This window comes from Echiichthys vipera, assembly GCF_963691815.1.
Source record: "Echiichthys vipera genome assembly, chromosome: 15".
NCBI classification, from domain to species: Eukaryota; Metazoa; Chordata; class Actinopteri; order Perciformes; family Trachinidae; genus Echiichthys; species Echiichthys vipera.
Window position 1 is genome coordinate 19,730,560 of NC_139840.1, and position 20,436 is coordinate 19,750,995.

Genomic DNA, 20,436 nt, shown 5'->3' on the forward strand with positions numbered 1-20,436 from the left:
TTTTCATACTCTTTTATAAGGTCTTCATTCAAGATTTCAGAGATAAATCCACTATCAAATAAAGCTGCAGTACCACGCATGTGCAGAACCGCTATGTAGCACATCTAGATAGGAAGCACATCGACAGCTGACAGAACCTGGAGCAGTGGTTCCCAATATGGGGGTCGGATCCCCCCGTGGGGTCGCAAGATAAATCTAAGGGGTCATGAGTAAAAAGACTTGGGAAGGGGAAGAAATATAGTTCTGCTGCAACAAAAAAAAGGTGTTTCAAAGTTTTTTCTAGTCAGTGATTTTACTCATAAGTTATAATTTTACCAAATGAAACAATCTGAGGGAAAATTATTTTTAAATATGTAACATGTAACCGCGAAATGACAGCTTTATTTTCAGGGGCCATGAGAAAAAACACTGCTCTACAAGATAGAGGTAATAACTTTGTATAGAAGGGCTAATTAGTGGTGTGTATTCCTATAATAGTTAGTTAGTTAAAATAGAACAAACCAGTTGACACATATACATCTGAAGCTTTCCAGATTCCTGATTCCAAGTGTGTTTTTTGTTTTGTTAAACGAGATATATACCACAAAAGGACAGGTCCTAGAGTTGGTAAAAGTTGCATTACTCCTGACACTGGAGTTACATTGGGAGTAGTTGCAAATAACGTTAAGTATGCTCATTTATATTATGTTTATATAGACTTCTCAATGTAGAAAATCTGTAAAAAGAAAAAAGCTTCTGAAGATTTTTCCAGAAAATGATCTGCAGAGGGGAGCACCATTTGCTTGAAGGTGATTTAATCTACACAAAGTGAATCAGAGTCACAGAATGAGCAACAGTATGTGCGGAAGCCTTTTAAAACCAAGGTAGGGGAGCTCAAGGACAGGTACATCATTATGTAAATTCTCAGATAAGTTCCCTTATTCAGAGTTTTACTGCAAGGCAATCAATTAGACTGCTGAGCAGAAGGCTGCATACATGCATAACACGCATGACCTCTATGACCTCGTCAAGATCAACACACAGAAACAGAGGACCTATTGTTTCTTCCTCACTCCCTCGCTCAAACAGTGTTACCGGTTTGCAGAGGATCACCAGGCTCCCAGTGGTCTGATGGGAATGATAATTTTAGCAGACATATCTTCTGTAGGAGCATATGGATGGACAAACCCATCTATCTTTAGAATATTAACATTAGACACCAGGTGGAAAAGATTATGGATTATGTGGGTTAAGCCTCACAAACCAGAAGACTTCCTGACTATCAGTGAACTGGAAAAATCTCCATGTGAACTGGTTTGCTTGAATTTCTGCAACTTTTAAATGTTTAATTTTATAAACATGAGGTTGGGATCATCCCATTTCTCCTGAATCACTGTCCACTTTGTCCCTTAGCTCAGGGGCTTTTGTATAGAGCAAAAACTCTTATTTTGTAGACAGGAAACAGGGGTAAACTATGTAGTGAAACGTGAGTTAACATTTTACTCATCAAACACAGGTGTGACTAATCAGATGATTGATTGCTGCTGCATTATAATGACTACTGAGACAGAGGCTTCGCTAATGTTAGTTAGTTATTAGTTCCACCTGTTCATTTCCTGCTGCGATGAGTCAAAATTAATGAATGAATCTGATCCATTCACTTCACTTGATTTACTGATTCATTCGCTTCCCTTTTCTGACTGCAGTAGTGTTCAGTGGCGTGCACCTGAAGTAGATAAATAATGATTAGACGTTCATCTAAAATCTTGTTTTATTGTGCCATAAAGTTGTGGACTTTGAGCGTGGTACAGCAGCTCTGAAGAACATGTACTGTATGTTTTTATAGGCCTAAACAAAAATACATGAAGAATGAAGGCAGTTTGTCGTCATTACATGATTCTGACATGTTAAATGATCGGTCCTACCTGTGACCGGTTTTATCATACATTTCAAATTTCAAAGCATGATTTAAAAAATAAAAAAAAGATAGTCAACAGGGTTCCCTTTTATCAGCTCACGTTGGTCTTGGTACATGTTATCACAAAAGGACATTCACCGATCTTTAAATCATTAAGTTTTCAATGTGCAAATGAATTACTATAGGCCTTTGTATACAATCTCTACAACAGTAAGGTAAAGGTTTCATTTCTGGTGCTTAGTCTCCACCTGAGGTTTACAATTCTCAGCTCATTCTGTTGGCTACAAGACATTCAGGAAATGAAATTTTACATGATTTTAACAAAAGTAACTAAGAAAGAAGTGTTGCATTGTGTCCTCTAAAACAACATTGCTCTGTTGATAGTGTCTGTGTGTGAAAAACTGACAAGAAAACATGACATATTCATTTTTGGCCTTTTGTTTGTGAAAGCCCTCACTGTAAAAAAAAAAAAAAAATAGCAGCAGTTAAGGCAAAAACATTGTTCCCCATGGTTACAATTATACCTGAGTATCTAAAACAATAATGAGAAATCTACATACTGTGTCATTTGAGCAAACAGTTTTGGTCTATTTTTCTAACGTTTTTATCACTCAGAGCCGAGAAAGAGCTAAAAGGGTTGCTGAATTAGATACTCAGCAAACAAGAAAAGCAATCTGTACCATTTTAAATACATGAGCAACTAAGAAAACTCATTAAAACAATCAAGAAAATGAATTAATTCTTATGGATATTACACTACAAAGAGTCTACTCTTACATCGTCATGAACCTTGAGTATTTGTGCTATAAGCCACTCGTAAAGGACACGTTGGTCTCCCGGCTGATGTTCTCCTTAACTTCCACGGGCAGTGCATCAAAGAGATGGTCCTCCACAACCAGGCCGCTTTTGCGCAGCAGGCGGCAGTTTCCTAGCTGGGCGGGCAGTCTGTCCAGACAGTTTCCTCTCAGCTCCAGCTGAGTGAGCTGGACCAGTTGCCCGACGGTCTCCGGCAGCACGCTGAGCGCATTGTTCCCCAGACACAGCACCTTGAGCTTGGTGCATCTGAATAGAGGCTTGGGCAGCACCTCCAGCTTGTTGGAGTTGATGGCTAAGTGCTGGAGATTGTTAAGGAGACCCACATCCGGAGGGAGCACTGTGATGGAGTTGTGGCCCAGGTCCAAGTGCCGCAGTTTAGGTAGAGTGAACAAGGCCGGGGGCAGTGTCTCCAGTTTATTGTGAGAGAGGTGCAGAGACTCTAGAGACTTGACCTGGCCGATGGACGATGGGATGGTGATAATTTTGTTGTGCCACAGTTTAAGGCACGTCAGCCTCTTGAGGTGCTGGAAGCTGATGATCTCCTCTATGGTTCGGATGTTGTTGGATTTCAGGTCAAGTTCCTGCAAGTTAGTCAAGCTGAAAATAGCGTGGGGAATCCTCTCCAGTTCGCAGGTGTGCAGCTCCAGCTCAATTAGACTTGTCATTTTTTTCAGACTGTTCAGCACCATCAGTTTTGTACCATCATTGTGCACCACTAGCTTGATCAGATGTGGTGATAGCTCCGTGATGTTTGTGGGCATTTTTGTGAGGTTGCTCTTCAAGCATAGTGTCTTTAAATGCCTCAAATCTCGCATGGACTCTAGGCCAATCATTTTGTTATTTTCTGAGCTCAAGTTGCCGATTAGGTTAAGCTCCCTCAAACTTCTCAGCAAATAGACCCATGCTGGGATCTCAGCGACATCAGTGAACTTGACGTGAAGGCAGCGGAGATGGTCGCGGAGGAAAGCAAACCCCGTCTGCTCTACTTTGGCCGGACAGTTGCAGAGATGAAGCTCCAGCAGGCTGGTCATTTGGGAGACCTTTGCCGTGAACCTGACCTCGGGAATGAGCTCCAGTTTCAGCACTTCCAAGTCTGTGAGGTCAAACACCGCATTGGGAAGACCGGAGAGCATGAAAAGGTGCAGCTCCTGCTGGTCCAGTGGGTTACGGGTCACAAGCTGCCTCAGTTTTTCAAAGGTCCACTCGTGATTGAGGCTGATCTCCCTAAGCTTGTTTTCACTGACCTCGGACAAGAAGACACCAAAGCGTTTGGAGTAGAGTTGGTCATATTGGTCAACCATGTGTAAGAGGAATGCAAAGTCATTTTTTACATCAGGAATGTCACTGAAGCTGCTCTCCTCCCGGACTTTCTCGAACGAGTACTCTTTCAGAGGTCGACGAAACACCCAGAAGAGAGAGTACAAGCACGCCATACCGTAGATCAAAATCAAAGCCATGTAGCTAATGAGCAGCTTGTTGAGCATGAAAGCCATGTTGTGTGTACAGAAGAACTTTCTGTATCCTGTCAGCTGTTTAATATCAGGTTCACAATCATGCTTAAAATTTATTTTAGCCAAAAAGGTCGAAGTGTAGGATAATATCAAAATAAACTTGACAGTTTTGACAACGGTCTGCGCTACATAAAGCTTGTAGATGAAATCGCTGTCCTCCACGTGAGCTCTGAATTTTCTCACTTTCTCAAACAGGGCTTTGGCCTGCTCTCCGTCTTTTTTGTCCAGGATTGTCATGCTACTTGGGACCTCTGCGATGGGCTTATCCGCAGAGAACTTCACCCCGAGCATAGGTGTGGATGAGTTGACATTTGTGCCTTCATCTTTCCCCTCTAAAGATACCTGGTTCGGCGCTGCGGAGGTGCCGGTCAACCGCTGTTTGTTCTCCTCAGAGTCCTCACAAGCCGTTTCAGACAAAGCCTTTGTAGTCCAGGGTGACTCAAAACATCTACCAAGAATTGAGACAAAATGCTCGATCTTTGAGCTCGTTTTGGGATATTTGAACCAGAAGTTGCTACTGACCATGAGAACAATGGTGTGGATGAGGGTGAGGTAAGGGAAGTACTTGGAATACCAGGGCAAGGCAACGTGGTAACATATTTGGTTGATGAAAATATACTGTTGATAGTCCAGGTTGGTCCTGACCCCTGTTGGTTGAGGTTGATTCACATATTTCTCCGCCACCACAGACGTGTGTTGGTGTGTAACGTGGATCTCATGGACAACTTCGTCCGGTAAGTCCTTAGTGACTAAAGGGATGGTTGCTGCCGCGGGGGCTCCGGTGGCTGCTGACGAGGCTGCTTTCTGTGCGCTCTGCTGGCTGAACGAGTGAGGCTTCGCGCTCGAGGCCTCCTCCGGGTCCTCCAGACACGGGAGGCAAGCCACCTGGTCCTTGGTGATCTGCATGGTCATGGCGAATATAGCCAGCATGAGCATGACCAGCCCCAGGTAGTCCATGAAGACGTCCCACCATGGCTTTAGGATGCGATACGTCGGCTGGATGTCATTCAGGGATGCAACCTCAGTGAGTGTGAACATCACTGCAACAAATAGAGGAGTCAGTTAATCTACTGTAGTTGTTTCAGCATTAAATATTAGTGTCAGGAGAACTTTAAATGTACCAAAACAAAGATTTCCAGACTCTCAAAGCCTTTGTGATCACATATGGGGACAAAAATTGAAAGACTTTTGGTTTACATGAGTGATTGTAAAAGTGAAACACCAGATTATGTCGGAAATCGAGGAGTATATTTGAAATGAAGTGGTACAAGTTAAGCATTTCTCGAACGTTCAACACTTTGTTTGAACCCTGCCGTGTGTGTGGAAAAGAATAACAAATTAGAGACTAAACAGACGATTAATCAATTAGTTGATTAACAGAAATCTAAGCATCAAGTATTTTGATAATCAGTTACTTGTTCGCTTATGTCATTTTTTAAAGCAGAAAAATCCCAAAATGCTCTTGTCCCAGTTTCATCAGTGAGGCTCTGTTTTCTATCATTGTAAAACACATTTTTTGGGGGGTTTTGGACCGTGGGTCTGATAAAACATGACACCTACATTAAAAAACTGAGATGGACTACCTTTTTTACAGGTTACAGGCATTTTATTACAGATATGCGAATAACTTTTTTTGCTTCCTATAATGGATTATAATACCTGAACTTGTGCAGGAGCAGAACACTGTCCTGATAACAACAAAACAAACATAAATATTAGTATTTTTCAACGGCTGCATATTACTAACCCTGTATGTATGTGATATGATTCCTATCTTTGACCTGGTGCAGGGAATGTATGCCATTATTATTTTATTTTTGTGTGAGAGTCAGTCATAATTGAAAAAGTAAATCTTTTTTTGAGATTAAATTGCTTGGTATCAGAACGGTGCAAAGACTTCTGTACTCAGCGATGCCGATAGCAGCATTTAAGGCAGTATATGAGGTATTTCCAGTACTGGTAACAGCCCAATTGTCTGGAAACAAACAATTAATAAAGTAAATAAACCAAGAAATCACTCTAAAATAAAAATAATCTGTAATTTGCCGCCTTACTTCCTCTGTTTAGATGACCAAGGTGTGAACATAAAAAGTGCCTTATGGCTGCTTTTAACATACTTCCACCTTGAGGCATCTTTAAAGAAACGAAAACTGAAAAAAATTAGAATCGACACGAGTCTCTGGAGCACAAACTTAAACACGGAGGTTAAATCTTTGTATCATCCGCAGCAAGTTCCTAAAAAGTGCAGAGCAACAAATTCAACCCTCCCAGCTGAACACAGAGTGAATGTGTAACTGTGAAGGCACTGCTGAGTGTTAATGAGTGTGCTCCATCATTTTATCTCGCCGTGATAAAACCAATGCTCACTTCCTCTCACTTTGCAGTCGTAGTTTCATTCGGTAATGTTTTAATGATGCTCAAGCACCGAGTGAAGACGGAGCTAAATCCAGCCTCCTTACAACACGCTGTTACTGGAACAGTGCAGGGGCCTTTGATGTTGGCAGAAGTCTACCAACTGTTCTGACTCACTAAGACATTTGGCACACGTGTTTCATTTTAGTGAATCACCCTGTTCGCTTATTTAGACGATGTGGCATTCGCTGGTATCGCCTTTCATCCGTTTCCTGTTCTAATGCGCAAACACATTAGAACAACACACGAGATCCATGTGCTTCTAGGAAACATAAATAAATGATCTTTCCATCTTGATAAGTTGTTGTTTCTTTAAGCCCTGGGAGCTGCACTTAGGAGCAATAGTTCTGTGACACATTGAGGCAGATAACATACTGAACTGCACTCCAGAAAAAAAAGAGGAATTTGGAACATTTCTACAAAACAAAACACATTTTCCTTTATTGTGCGGTATGAATGAAGATCATTTTCCTGTGTGCCAAAACAAGAAACTCTCATTTTTCTTTTATAACGGGCTTTCAACATTTTTTTTTACATTATGGCACATTTTAGAGCAAAGTAAATCAAAGTATATATAGTCTGTTTGGATCAAATTTGTCACAATATAATATGCATGATTTGGTCTCCAGTTTGCGGGTGACACCCTCACATGTTATGGGAAGTGCTGACAGTTGTTGACACCCAGTGGCGTTATCTTCAGAAACCAGCAGAAACAGGCTGAAAAGGAACGGCCGTTACGTTGCCTGTGCAGCAGCCATAATATTTTCATATCTTGACCCTCTCTCACAGCTAAAAAGATCTTTATTTCAGACCTGCTGAGTTTCAGTCCATCACTGATCTCCATCTGCCTCTAAACTAGGCCTGGGAGACGGAGATGCACAAAAACGTCGTCTAAACTGATAATAACAAGCACATCCTAACTTTAATTTCTCAGAAAACCTGATGTGAAACGTTTAGTGTTTACATTGTTTCACTAATGTTCCAAATGAAATGAAAAAAATGCTCTGTTTTTCATTAATTAGGTATTAAATTCACATAAGAGTATACAAAAAATGTCTTTAAAAATAACTTTATTTATTGAATTACCAGAAAACATGCTATATCCTGATATATGTCGTTACAGATATGAAATTATCTATAATAGGGTTAGAAGATCATCCAAACAAGCTTATAATCAGCTATTTTATTTCTTCTTTATCTTTCTTTCTCTTTGTCTTTTATTATCATTTAATCTTTTTCTTTGAATAATCTTTGTGCTGTTGATGTTGCTCGTCTCATTATTGTATGATATTGTTGTGTGTTTTAAGTATACTATCTGTCCGTATGAATAAAATAAAAATAAATAAATAAAATAATCTACATGAGCATACGGCTCTTGCACAGTAATCGTGTTTTTTTCAAGCATTAACGACCGTGTCACAAAGGTCTTACCATGCAAATGAAGAATCTGTATATTGTTTCCATTTCCAAGTCAAAGCAGCTTTGCTATTGGTTGAAAATCTGTTGCGTATGAAGTAACTGTGTGGTGCAATTTACTTTTTATTTCAGCGGGTCTTCATGAGGCCCTGACCCAAAAACAACAGCAGGTTATAAGTTTATTATAGATATCTCACACCAGCATATATGTAAGAAACTGCAGTACCAACATGCCAAAGATACGTCTGAGGTCATTTGGAAATCTCTCCAGTTCGTCCACCAGAGGAGAGAACTTCATAGCTCACTGTTTTTGACTAAATTTACAGGAATATTCAAACAAATATCAGATCTTTTAATTCTCAAATATGAGCATAAGCCTTAAAAACTATGTATCCTATCAGACAGGCTATAGTTTTCACATTAAGACCAAGATCTTTTTAGGTCATAACTGCTGTGTTACAGGTTAACTACATCTTTTCCCCCTTTACTATTCTCCTTAAATAATTTTTAAATTCAGGACTAAACATGGAGAGGCAGCGTTCAGTTTTTATGCTCCACATATCTGGAACAAACTCCCAGAAAACTGCAGGTCTGCTGCAACTTTTAATTCCTTTACATCAATACTGAGGACTTTTCTGTTTGCCGCTGCTTTTCAGTAAACTGCACTGTAACTTCTGTAACTGTAACAATCTTTTATGTTTAAAAATGACCTTTTATGCGTTTTAAATCTTTTATATGTTTTAAATGTATATGTTTTATTTCTCCCAATGCTTTTAAAGCTTTATGTGAAGCACTATGAATTGCCTTGTTGTTGAATTTTACTATACAAATAAACTTGTCTTTATAAGGATTTTATTCCCTTTACTATGTGCATCATATTGGTCAAACATGTGTAACCTATGTATGTATTCACTTTGTTGGGCTGATCCTTGATGACACCGTATTCCTTGGCATTTTATTCAATTTTTTTGCTTTATTAACTGATTCCCAGTGTATTTATTGTGTGTACTTGTTCTTTTTGTACTGAGTCTGTACTGAGTCTGTACAACATGTGTTACCTTCTTGTTTTGAGGAACCTGAAACTCGCGTCTTCTCTCATGACATGGTCTCAGCTGGTGGTTACTCTATAGCTGGTGTTTTCTCACAGTGTTATAATATTATGTTATATTACAATAATGGGCTTTTTTTTCAGAAACAGAAGACATTTTGACTTGTTAGAGGTGTAAATAATTAAATGAACGACGGTTGAACGACAGGCTTAACGATGTATCAGGAGAATGCAGCAGAGCAGGTAAAGTTCCTGTTGATAGGGGCCCCCTGGAGGTTTACATGATCAACCCTCCCCCCATTCGCTGCTTCACACTTCGCAGAGGTGACACGTCTGAACAGAAAAGAATAAAGCTTATTAGCCTGTGGGGGCCACATGGAAAGGGCGGGGCCCTGTGTCACCCACAGGGGGTCCTGGGCAGGCAGCGGTCCTCCTCTGACACTGTTGTCCATGATCCTGGTGCAAACACACTAAACTGACCTCACCATGTGATCACTGCATGTTAAGTACAATTTAATCAAGATGAATTACGAGTTCAAAGATGGCTACAATTTAGTGCAAACTTAGTTAAAGCCAGTGGTGGAAGAAGAACTTCAGTAAAAGTAGAAACACCACGCTGTTGAAATGCTGTTACAAGTAAAGGTCCTGCATTTAAAATGTTACTTCAGTAAAAGTTCAAAAGGATCAGCATCAAAATGTACTTAGAGTACAAAAAGTATATTTATTTATCTATTATTTTTTCTCTCTTTTATCCTTTTGTTGAATTACCTTATTTATTTTTGCTATTAGCTATAGTTTTTACTCTATTTGGTGTCATTGTGCCCTAGTTAGTTACTTATTTTATATGTTATTCAGTTATTTAGTTGGTCACTGTGTGTCTGACATTGGGTTGTTGGGATTGATCGTGGGATTTATGTTGGGGTTGTTTGGTTTTGTCCTCGTTTTTCACTTTAAGGCAAATGCGTTGATACACTGTACAACTGCTGTACTTTTTCTTGTTTGATATCTGCAAAATTCAATAAAAAAATGTGGAGAAAAAAAAAGGGACAAAAAGTACTCATGCAGAATGGCCCATTTCAGAAATATATTAATGTAAATATCACAGCTGATAAAGGTGGGGCTCATTTGAATTACTTTAGAGACTGTTGTGGAGCTTAATATACAAATATACATGTTATTTAACTTATTGATAGTATTTCGTATTAATAATCTGCATCTGCAAAGTTACCAAATAATTGTAGTAGAATAAAAAGTACAATATTTCCTCTGAAATATAGGCGTTCAAGTGTAAAGTTGATTAAAATGGAATTACTGAAATAAAGTACAAATACCTCAAAAGTGTGCTTAAGTGCAGTACTTAAGTAAATGTACTTAGTTACTTTCCACCACTGGTGAAAGCCAAGTCTGAGGGTGGAAGTAGGTCGCAGTCTGATGTCTACAAACAGGCTCTTTTGTTTGTTTATTTGTTTGTTTGTTCTATTCCACCCCAAGAGGAAATTACACATGCCTATGATGTAATTTGACTTCTTTCCCCTCACGTGAGGAGTTCTTGCGCAGTAAGTTATCTGTTGGTGTTCTGGGTCAGGTGACTTGTTGAAACATGTGAAATTAATCAGCATGTGTCCGGTGTTAAACATTCACACACACCACCAGGTAACCATTTCTTATCTGGGGAAAGCATTATTATGCGCTCGGGCCACGAGGGAACAAACAATATCACCCCAGGTTATTGATTATGAGTAAAAAAAAAAGACTTTACATTTAAAAAAAACAAGGAAAAAGGAGAATATACTTACTGCCTGGTCCGCGTTATCTCAATCCAATTATTCCTTGCTCAGCCTGCATGCCACTTTTCCTCCGCTCCGCTCTTCAGGTGCGTCTCTAACCTAATTTCTCAGCCCCGTTAAAACTGTGGGAAGGACGCCGGTGTGTCAGCGCCGGTTCTCGGCTACATCCCCCATACCTGACCCCGGGGAGCAGAGCCGGCTGCCTGGACCGCTGCTGTGGTAGGTGTTGTATCTGCAGAGACCGGTGCAGACGGACCGGAGCGCAATAATGAGACAAGGCAGATCCAATATGGAGCCGTAAAGACCGCTGTTGTGGGTGTTATGCGCGCTTCCCATTGGAGGATGACATTACGGCAACTTCCCGAAGACACCGCCTGCGAGTTTATCTGGTGCTGCGTTCAGGGCGTGTGGGGGAAAAGAGATTGCAGACAGAGCGACCTTTTCAACTTCCTGTTCATGTTCATCTCACGGATGTCAAGTGTCTGCCCCGAAAGGACAGAAAAATTGTCCATTACATTGTATGAAATGGAAACTGGAAACGCATTATGGCAACATTCAATTTAGTTTTATTTATAGAGCCAATCCATACCAAAAGTTATCTCAAGACACTTTACATAAAGAGTAGGTAAAGACCACACTGACTTCTTTATGATTTGCATAGACCCAACAATTCCCCCATGAGCAGCAACTGCAATCTTGTGCACACATTGGCAACGAAAACTTTCCCTTTAACAGGCAGGAACGTCGGACAGACCCAGCTCTATGGAGGACGGACATCTGTCTTTGGGTTGGGGAGGAAGAAAAGGAGAGAGAAAGAGAGAAAAGACAGGCAGCTGGACAGCGAGAGACAAAGACAGACACAAAGACAGACAGAGAGACAGTCTCAGAGATGCACCAACCACAAGTAACAGTAACTACATTGTGAAAACAGCTAAAAGACATTACATTCATCCAAAGCGATTCCAATAAGTGCATTGAATAATTAGGGTACAAAACCAGAAAAGTTAGAATTAAGTAAGTGCGCCACCTTCACATCAGCCCAAATACAGAGTGTTACATATACTGTAAGTGCAGTATAGTATAGTAAGTATTTTTTAATTCGAATAAATCATCATCTTCTTAGCCAATGTGCAGTCGAAACAGCTGCCTAATAGACGTAAAGATAGGGGCTAGTGATAGACAGAGACATTGGACGGGCGATATCTGCAGGTTTTTTTTACATATTTTGTTTTTTTTTGTGTATTGTTTGACCGATGCGGGCTACTGCGTTCGCTGATAGATTTTTCCCAGCATTAGGGTTAGTGTTAGGGCGTGAAACGCCTTTTCAATAAATAAATGTTTGTTTTTTTTTAAAAATTGAGACTCATTTGTTATCATCATTGTGTCATTTTTATGATGTAAATTTAGTGGGTAAAAGTAGTATGGTATAGCCACAGCGGATATTCTTTTAAATTATGACAATAAAAAATAACAATATTTCAGTATTAAGTAGTATTAACACTTTGTTCTCTAGTTTTGATCTCCAGTGTTTGAGCAAGAGGGTCAAAGTTCAAGTCGCAATGTCATGAAGAAGTAGCGTGTCCCGATACAGTACACAGTAAAGAAAAAAGTATGAGATTAGGAACTGGTTTTTGATTGTTTTTAATGTAAACATTTGTGGAAATGTTGGATTTAAGTGTTGGTTTTTGCATAGGCGAATATACTATGATTCCCAGCAGAGAGTAGATATCTATGAGAACACTAACATAGCTATGAAGACTCCACTACTTTCCACAAATTTTGCACAGGGAACTAATCATGTGACAGAATCACAGAGTAAAGTAACGCTGGGGTCGCTGCAGTGGTTGTCAAACGGTGTGCCTGTTTGTCTTATTTATGATGATTTGCATAGAATCATGTTTAAAGCTATGTATTGGAAATACGTGTTTTCCTAAATGGTGTGCCTTGTGACCAAGACATTTGAGGACCACTGCTGTAGGGGTTACTTTAGTACAGTGTGTAGCAAACAAAGTGTTGTAGCAAGTCTTTGAGAATCATGTTTTATAAGGCCTATAATCAAATCAGCAAGTATTCAGCAAGTGAAACAAACGAGTTGTATTGCATATTTTCTTTTTTTAAAAACACATAAACAAACCTGAATGAAGACTCTCTCTCTCTTCTCTAAACCCCCCCCTGCTTTGTTTGCCTAAAGCAACTGAAACCTGAGCCTTGTCTACCGTTTTCCCAGCGGGACTTGAATGCAGCACCAGCCTTCCCCTCTTTGTTTCAGAGTACCAGACACCACAAAATGCTTCATGCTGCTGAAATAACTAAGCTGACTAATTAAGACTTCTCACATGTGCCTTTTGTGCACATGTGACATTGACATCGGCACAATAATAAAAAGGCATTATTGTTAGTACTCTATCTTTCTATCTATCTATCTATCTATCTTAAAGATAGATAGAGAGATAGATAGATACACTGTATATTGGTATTGACAAACTCCACAGTCAATAGGACCCTGAGTGCTGAAGTCGAGCATCATTTCCAGCTCTTTCTGGCTTTGGTTGATGATGCACTAAGTGGAGGAAGTATCTCCTCAGTTGCAACCCGTACAGGTTTCAACCGGTCCTGGGCTGCTGGCTGCTGCACTCTGTACTCACTCACGCTACCCTTGTACTTTGAGAGGGAGAGAGAGAGAAAAAAAAGAAAGAAAAGCAGCCACTCGGGCGTGTACAGTATAGTGCCATAGTCTGGGTACAAGATCAGATGGTGGTGCGTGACCATACATAAACAACACTTACAGAATGATTACACTGATCATTTTGTCTGTGTTCTTTACAGGCTCTTACAGAAATGGTGTTGCATTAAAAAACATTTGCTCAGAGTGGAGTGAGTTAGTCAGCTGAGTTTATAGTGGCTCCCCTTCACAGTAAGACTCCCAAACAAAGAGAAAAGTGAGGGCAGGAGTGGATTAATGGCTGAAAACTCACTTAACTTCCTGACATGGACCACATGAGTTCTTTTCAGACACTTCTCAGTCACTCCCTCCACAACTTGTTGCCAAGACATTATTTGTAATAACGTTTTTATATGATATAATGCTGACATTAATTAAGGCGATGGCCGTAGCTCAAGTTATTCTGCTGATGACACAGGTTCTGATTGTATATCCGACTGCGGCGAGACATATGGTTGGTGTGGTGAGGGGAAGGAAAAAGGTATTAAGATTTAATGGTGGCTTTTTTTTCACACTGGGTGGCAGTGGGAACAGTAATTGGACAGTATAGGGTTTCCTGTCTGTGGGGGTGATGCAGGTCCAACAGCTGGGGACCCCAGATACCCCTGGCAACCAGCTCAGTGTGCTGAGAATTGGCTCAATGAGATATAAATAATTCAGCGTGAACCTCCCTCTCTGATTTGTAAAGAATACACATGCAGTATCACATTCATAAACATCAGCTGGTGGTTTGATTGCACAACAGATATATACATTTATATATATATATATACACACACACATGTGAGGTCTAAGAAGCAAACAAATACCAACAACAAACCCAAACAAACCTGTTTCTATGGTAATTCATTTCCTGTAAGCACCATAAGCCCTGAGGTTCCTCAACCGCACACACAGTAGGGTAGGAACTTCAGCATTGGGCTAAGGTAAGTGTTGGACAAGTAGTGGGGAAGGTTTGGGGTTTGGGTTTGAGTGAAGTCAACAAAGGTTTCTTGTGTTTGTGCCCCTGTGTGTCAAATTACACACACTACTCCAGACGTGTACACACAGGCAGGTGTATTCATCCGCGTTTGAGACAAAGACAGACTGAGAACAAATGCCACTTCTTCTTCAGCCTACTGGTGTCTCTGCTCGCTCTCATTTGGTTTGTTGTGATATCTGTCATGCTGTGACCTGTAAGCCAACCTGTAGCTAGTGTGTTTAGTTCCCACGGACACGGCCAGTTCAGCAGAGCTCTTCAGTGGTATCAGAAATCAACATGCATTAAAGATACGTGAAAGGGACGTGTGAATGCTCCTCAGGGCAGTGCAGAACAAATAAAACGGTCATTTTTTAAAGAATTGTATAAATTTGATAAATTGGTGCATGAAGTTGCTGTTATTTAATGTGAAATGAGACAGATTAGAGGTTGAATAAGGAGAACGAGCAGAACAACGCCATCTAGTGTCTGAAGATCGTCGTCGCAACAACAGAAAATAATTCCACCACTCGGGTTGCCAGGTTGGTCAGACCAAGCCCAGCAGCCTACAGGAGACCGGAGTCTGTTTGAGCCTGTTTGAACCCCTCCCCTCCAAAAAATCGCACCATAAAAACAAATATTAGAGGAGTTTGACTGACAGTTACTGTTAGCGGTTACAGCTAAGTAAACATGAAAGTTAGCTTACAGATCAAGGAGAAACTTAACGGTTTAGGCGTTGAACTCCTTTATCTCGGTCCATGGAGTGAATGCTTGGCCTATATTGACTCTGGTTTTTGCCCATCTCCAGTCACTCAGCTGCTGGGACAAATAAGCAGCTGCAGGATTGGCAAAATCCATTTCACCTGGCAACCCGCAACACTCAACGCTACTGGCTGCTACCATGGAAACAGAACGTGTCAGAAAGTCATTGTCGAACCCGTCAAAATTCTTTTAAAATATTTATTCAGACTTAATATATTTTCTCATAGAAAAGTAATACTTTCCTTCTGTATCTCTCAAAACGCCCCGTGGGTGTGTTATTCTTAAAAAATATAGCTTTTAATAAAGATTATATATTTTCAACCTTTAAGCTTTATATCCTAGGTCTACACCCGGATAAACATCACACACCTGAGAAAGATAATGTTGCTGTAACTCTTTGTTTATTCTTTGTTAAAAGAGTCCCTCACTCTCACACTTACATTATTAAAGTAAACAATCACATGTTGAAAAGGTTTTGGGCTCTTTTATTCAGTATATACTGAGTTTTGATGTGATGAATGTGGCGGGGTATGTTTGATTTTAGGTGTTTGTAACTATTTGAACTCTTAATATGAATAATCTTCCATGTGAACTGTGTCTTTGAGTGTGAATGAATGTACAGAGAAATGTTGTTTTATTTATTTATTTATTTTCTCAGTATTGGTTTTCAACGTGTTATCATGTTTCTCATTTGATTCTCTTTGTTATTGAAAATAAATAGGATTTTGAAAATTATTAATACAAATATTGATGTTCAAAAAAGAGCAGAGATTAAATTGCATACAGTAATCGCCACCTTGTACTGTATATGCTATTGCTATTATTTTCATTGTTTGTGACAGAAATGGAAATCACAGAAATTTAATGAAAATAAAATTATGGTTTGATGTAGGATTAGGATATTGGCATAAACCGTTAAATATATATATATATTTATATTCAAAATCCTGAATGTTTAGGTCCATATTTAACCTTCGCCCCCTTAATTTCTGACACTTCCTCAGTGACATTTACATCCTCGTACAGGTCACCATGGGGCATCTTGTACTTCCTATAAGCCAAAAACAAATTAAATGAAAAGTGTCATTAAGCCTCAAACCAGTGGAAATCATTGCCTATAAACATTAAACTAATCAGAAGCAAATGTGGATTTTAAAAAGCACCGTGAAACTAATGAGAGGGACTATGCATTGATTGCTTTGATTTTTAATAATTTAATAAATGGGGTTCTGAAAAACAATATAGAAAGAAGAAGTTGCAGCAGTGAAATAAAAGAAATAGACACATTTTCTCAACATTGATTTCTAATATTCAGCTTCTGTGAACAAATGTGTTGATGCTTATCACTTTCAGCAGGACGTCAGAATCAGTCACACTGGACTCAGACATCCACATTAAGACGAGCTGCAAAACCACTGAGGGAGAGATAGAGGTAAAGTGATCCGTCCAAGGAAACTACTCTTCATCCTGGAACAATGAGTGTTTTTATCTGGCTCCACCTGCTGTTGTCCTGGTGCACTCCTTTTTTTTTTTTTTTTTTTTGTTGAACACTTTATTTGTAATCTTCAAATCATCATACAAACAGTCATATTCTCTATTTTACAAATAACCATACAAAAACAATCCCAACAAGAAAAAGACAAAGAGAGACTCAAAAACCACCTGAAAGACTTCTCACAGACAACAGAAAATAAGATAGATAAATATTTAATATAAAGAACAATAGTTAAAAAAAGTTAAATTAAATTGAAAGAAAAACAAAAGGGGTGGAAGGTGCACCTAACTTTCCTTATTACAGGATTGACCGTGTTAACATTCAGAGACAGGGGTGTCAAACTCAGGCCCGCTGGCCAAATCTGGCCCGCGGTGTAATTATATTTGGCCCACAAGATCATATCAAGGTTCTATGAGAGCCCGCGAGTATAAAGCACATACACGTCTACTTTTCTGTTGACAAACAGGAGCATCCATGCTACCATCCTCTTCGGACCAACTTAATCCACCCCTCCCCAAAAAACGTCCAAAGAAAGATGGAGAACAGGAGTTTTCCACACAGGTGGGAGGCAGATTATCTGTTTATGAAGGTAAAGACCTGTTTGTCTTGTCTGCAGAGCCACCGTGGCTGTAACGAAAGAATAAAACATAAGAAACACCATGACTAGTACAAGGACCTGCACGGAAAAGGTTCAACATTACATGCACATTTGCAGTCTTTTTTTTTTTTTTTAGTGAACATGGAGGTTGGCCCTTAACTTTGTCCCAGATTTTAAATATGGCCCACTGTGAATTTGAGTCTGACACGGCTGACATAAGTTATCAGACAGCCATCTGATTTTTTCCAAATTAATATTCTGCATAGCGTCCCTAATCCAGTAGTGGTGTGTCCTGGTGCACTCTGGACTGAGGTATTGAGGTATTACAATCATTCATAGCTTCACTTTTGTAAGAAATTATAAAATAAATGTAAGCTGCCACATAAACTGTGTGTGGAGGGTAATTTATATGTATATGATAGTTATTTCATATATATTTAATGTATTATATATTTAATATAGACAGATTTGCTTAACACTGCAAATACTTTTTCCTATGATGGTACATGAAGCTCAGGGTCTCTGCAATCTACTGTTGTTTTGTTTTGTCTCCTTAAGCTGCTACGGTGTGTGTGTGTGTGTGTGTGTGTGCGCACGTGTGTGTGTGTGTGCGCATGTGTGTGTGTGCGTGTGTTTTAGCTTGTCGTTTTAAATGTGTCTATTCTTTTTGATGCTTTTAATGTTAAATTATTTCTGCACTTTAAGGGATTGTACTGTAAATTTCATTGTACTGGTGACAATTCAATTCATTCATTTGTCTTTCTGTGACCACAAAACCAGACCAAATCAAGTGAGTCTTTGTGTGGTTTCCTGCAGACCTGAAGTGTGAGGCAGAGGAGCAGTCACAGGTTGGCACAGAGTCAGAGACACAGACTGGCACTGTTAAAATAAATCCCTTTACAGATTCATTGTTGTAGCGTGTAGAAACTGAAAGCATTTATCATTTTATTGGTAAGCCAATAATGGGTTAGTGTTTAACATGTAGGGAAACCACACTGGCATTTAATCTCATTTGCTGTTAATAATAACAAATAATAATAACACATGTTATTTATAGGCGCCTTTCTAAGCACTCAAGGACATCGTACATTTGTTAAAAACAGTGCAACACATACAATAATAAAAAATGATCAAATCAGGTTAAAATAACAACAACACAGAGCAAATAAGATCAAAGGGAAGAGGCAGTTTTGAACAGATGGGTTTTCAGTTTGGATTTGAAGTGAGGGAGTCTCAAGTTCTGTCACCTTCTGTTACCTAACCCGGGTTGATTAATGCGTTGTTTGTTATTATAAATTAGTATTGGAAATTTAAGAATAAATATATATATTTACATTTTTTATTTAGCCTTTATTTAACCACGTGGGTCCCATTGAGACCACAGACCTATTTTACAAGGGAGACGTGGTCAATACAGTTACAGTATGAAAAAAATCAAGTTATTAGCCAAATAAAAAAATACTTATATGAAAAACACCTGCATACAGAGAGCTGAAAACCTAAATGCTTTCTTATATACATGTAAATGTACAGGTATATATATATATAATGGTATTATTATAAATGAGTATAGTAAAATCTATCTATCTATCTATCTATCTATCTATCTATCTATCGATTTATTTTCTTTTTCACTTTAAAGCAGACGCTTTGACGCAAAAAAAATGATTTAAAAATTTGGAAAAATAAGTAGGTGTGGGGCCACAGACAGTGATTTCAGTTTGCCTATGATGTTTGATGTGCGCGTTTGTGTGTGGTGATGACATGTTTGTAAAAGTTGAGTTTGTCGTCTATGGTGAGCCCTAGGTATTTGAAACTACTGAATTGTTCAACTGGTTGTCCTTTGACGGATGTGTGACTGAGTGTAGGGGGTGTCTTGGATGTGTGTATGGCCATTTCCTGTGTCTTGTCGATGTTTAACTGGAGGTAATTGTCTGTGCATCAGTGTGAAACTGTGTTATTGACTGTTGGTATGCTGTCATGGAACTGTTATCACTAAGAAGACCTACTATGGCTGTGTCGTCTGCATATTTGAAATATGTGGTGATGGGAGATGCTGTAGTCATTTATATATATATATATTATTATCATTTTGTTATTTTGAACATGTAAACAAAAGAAAACTGAAAACCGAAAACGGAAACTGTCACAGGAAATAACGATGTTTCACGAAATATAAAGCATAATTAGAAACATTAATGACAAACATTGCTGAAAAGAAAAGCATGTTCGAAAAGGGGTGGGAAGAGGTTTGCACTTATCTAATCCCACCCTTTCTCCATAAATCATTTTAATTAAGCTTCCTTATTCATAATAATAATCATTAACATTTCCATTTATTGTTACTTATTATATATTTTTTTTTATTGTATCCAAATATGTAATTTTCTATAAATAAAATGTATTACTTATATGTTCATATCAAATATATACTATAATAATTGTAGTATAATATATATAATATAGTATAGTATATATGATAACGATAATAATTCCCTAAAAAATAAATACAAAAAACAGATCCAAAAGATATCTATACATTTACTATACTAATTAATAATAATATAACAATTAATTAATTAATAATAGTTATACAGATATATAATATGAGAATAAAATGCCTATATATAATAAAATATCCATTGGTGTAACTTTATTGACTCGGTCTTTAATTTCTTATGATATTTTGATTTGTATGCAAACCGGTGTTGACCTGTTTCTTTAATTGTTCACCCTCGGGTATCTTGGGTGTAGCCTGATATTTTGCTGAAAAAATCTTCTATCCACATAAATCCATACAAATATATCTGCACATATGTTATACCTAACTGTATAATCATAGACATCAGTGCTGTTGTGTTAGAATTGATCTGGCAGCCTCCATTTATCAACAAAGCACTGTTATGCAAACGGGAATCGGTTTCGACTACTTTGAGCCTAACGACTTCCCCTACTCCAACGTGCCACGTGACCATAAAAGGTTATAAATGCAGGTGGTGCGTTCAATTGTTTTT

The 20,436-nt window shown here is 38.7% G+C and overlaps 1 protein-coding gene across 1 annotated transcript; it reads right to left on the reverse strand.

Moving 5' to 3' along the window:
* Positions 1–1,805: 1,805 nt before the first annotated feature.
* lrrc8da (leucine rich repeat containing 8 VRAC subunit Da) lies at positions 1,806–10,998 on the reverse strand. The gene is made up of 2 exons (XM_083927856.1): positions 10,897–10,998; positions 1,806–5,264 (listed from the first exon to the last, which is right to left on the reverse strand). Coding segments are annotated over exons 1-2 (2,565 nt in total). The 5' UTR covers positions 10,898–10,998; the 3' UTR covers positions 1,806–2,700.
* Positions 10,999–20,436: the final 9,438 nt, after the last annotated feature.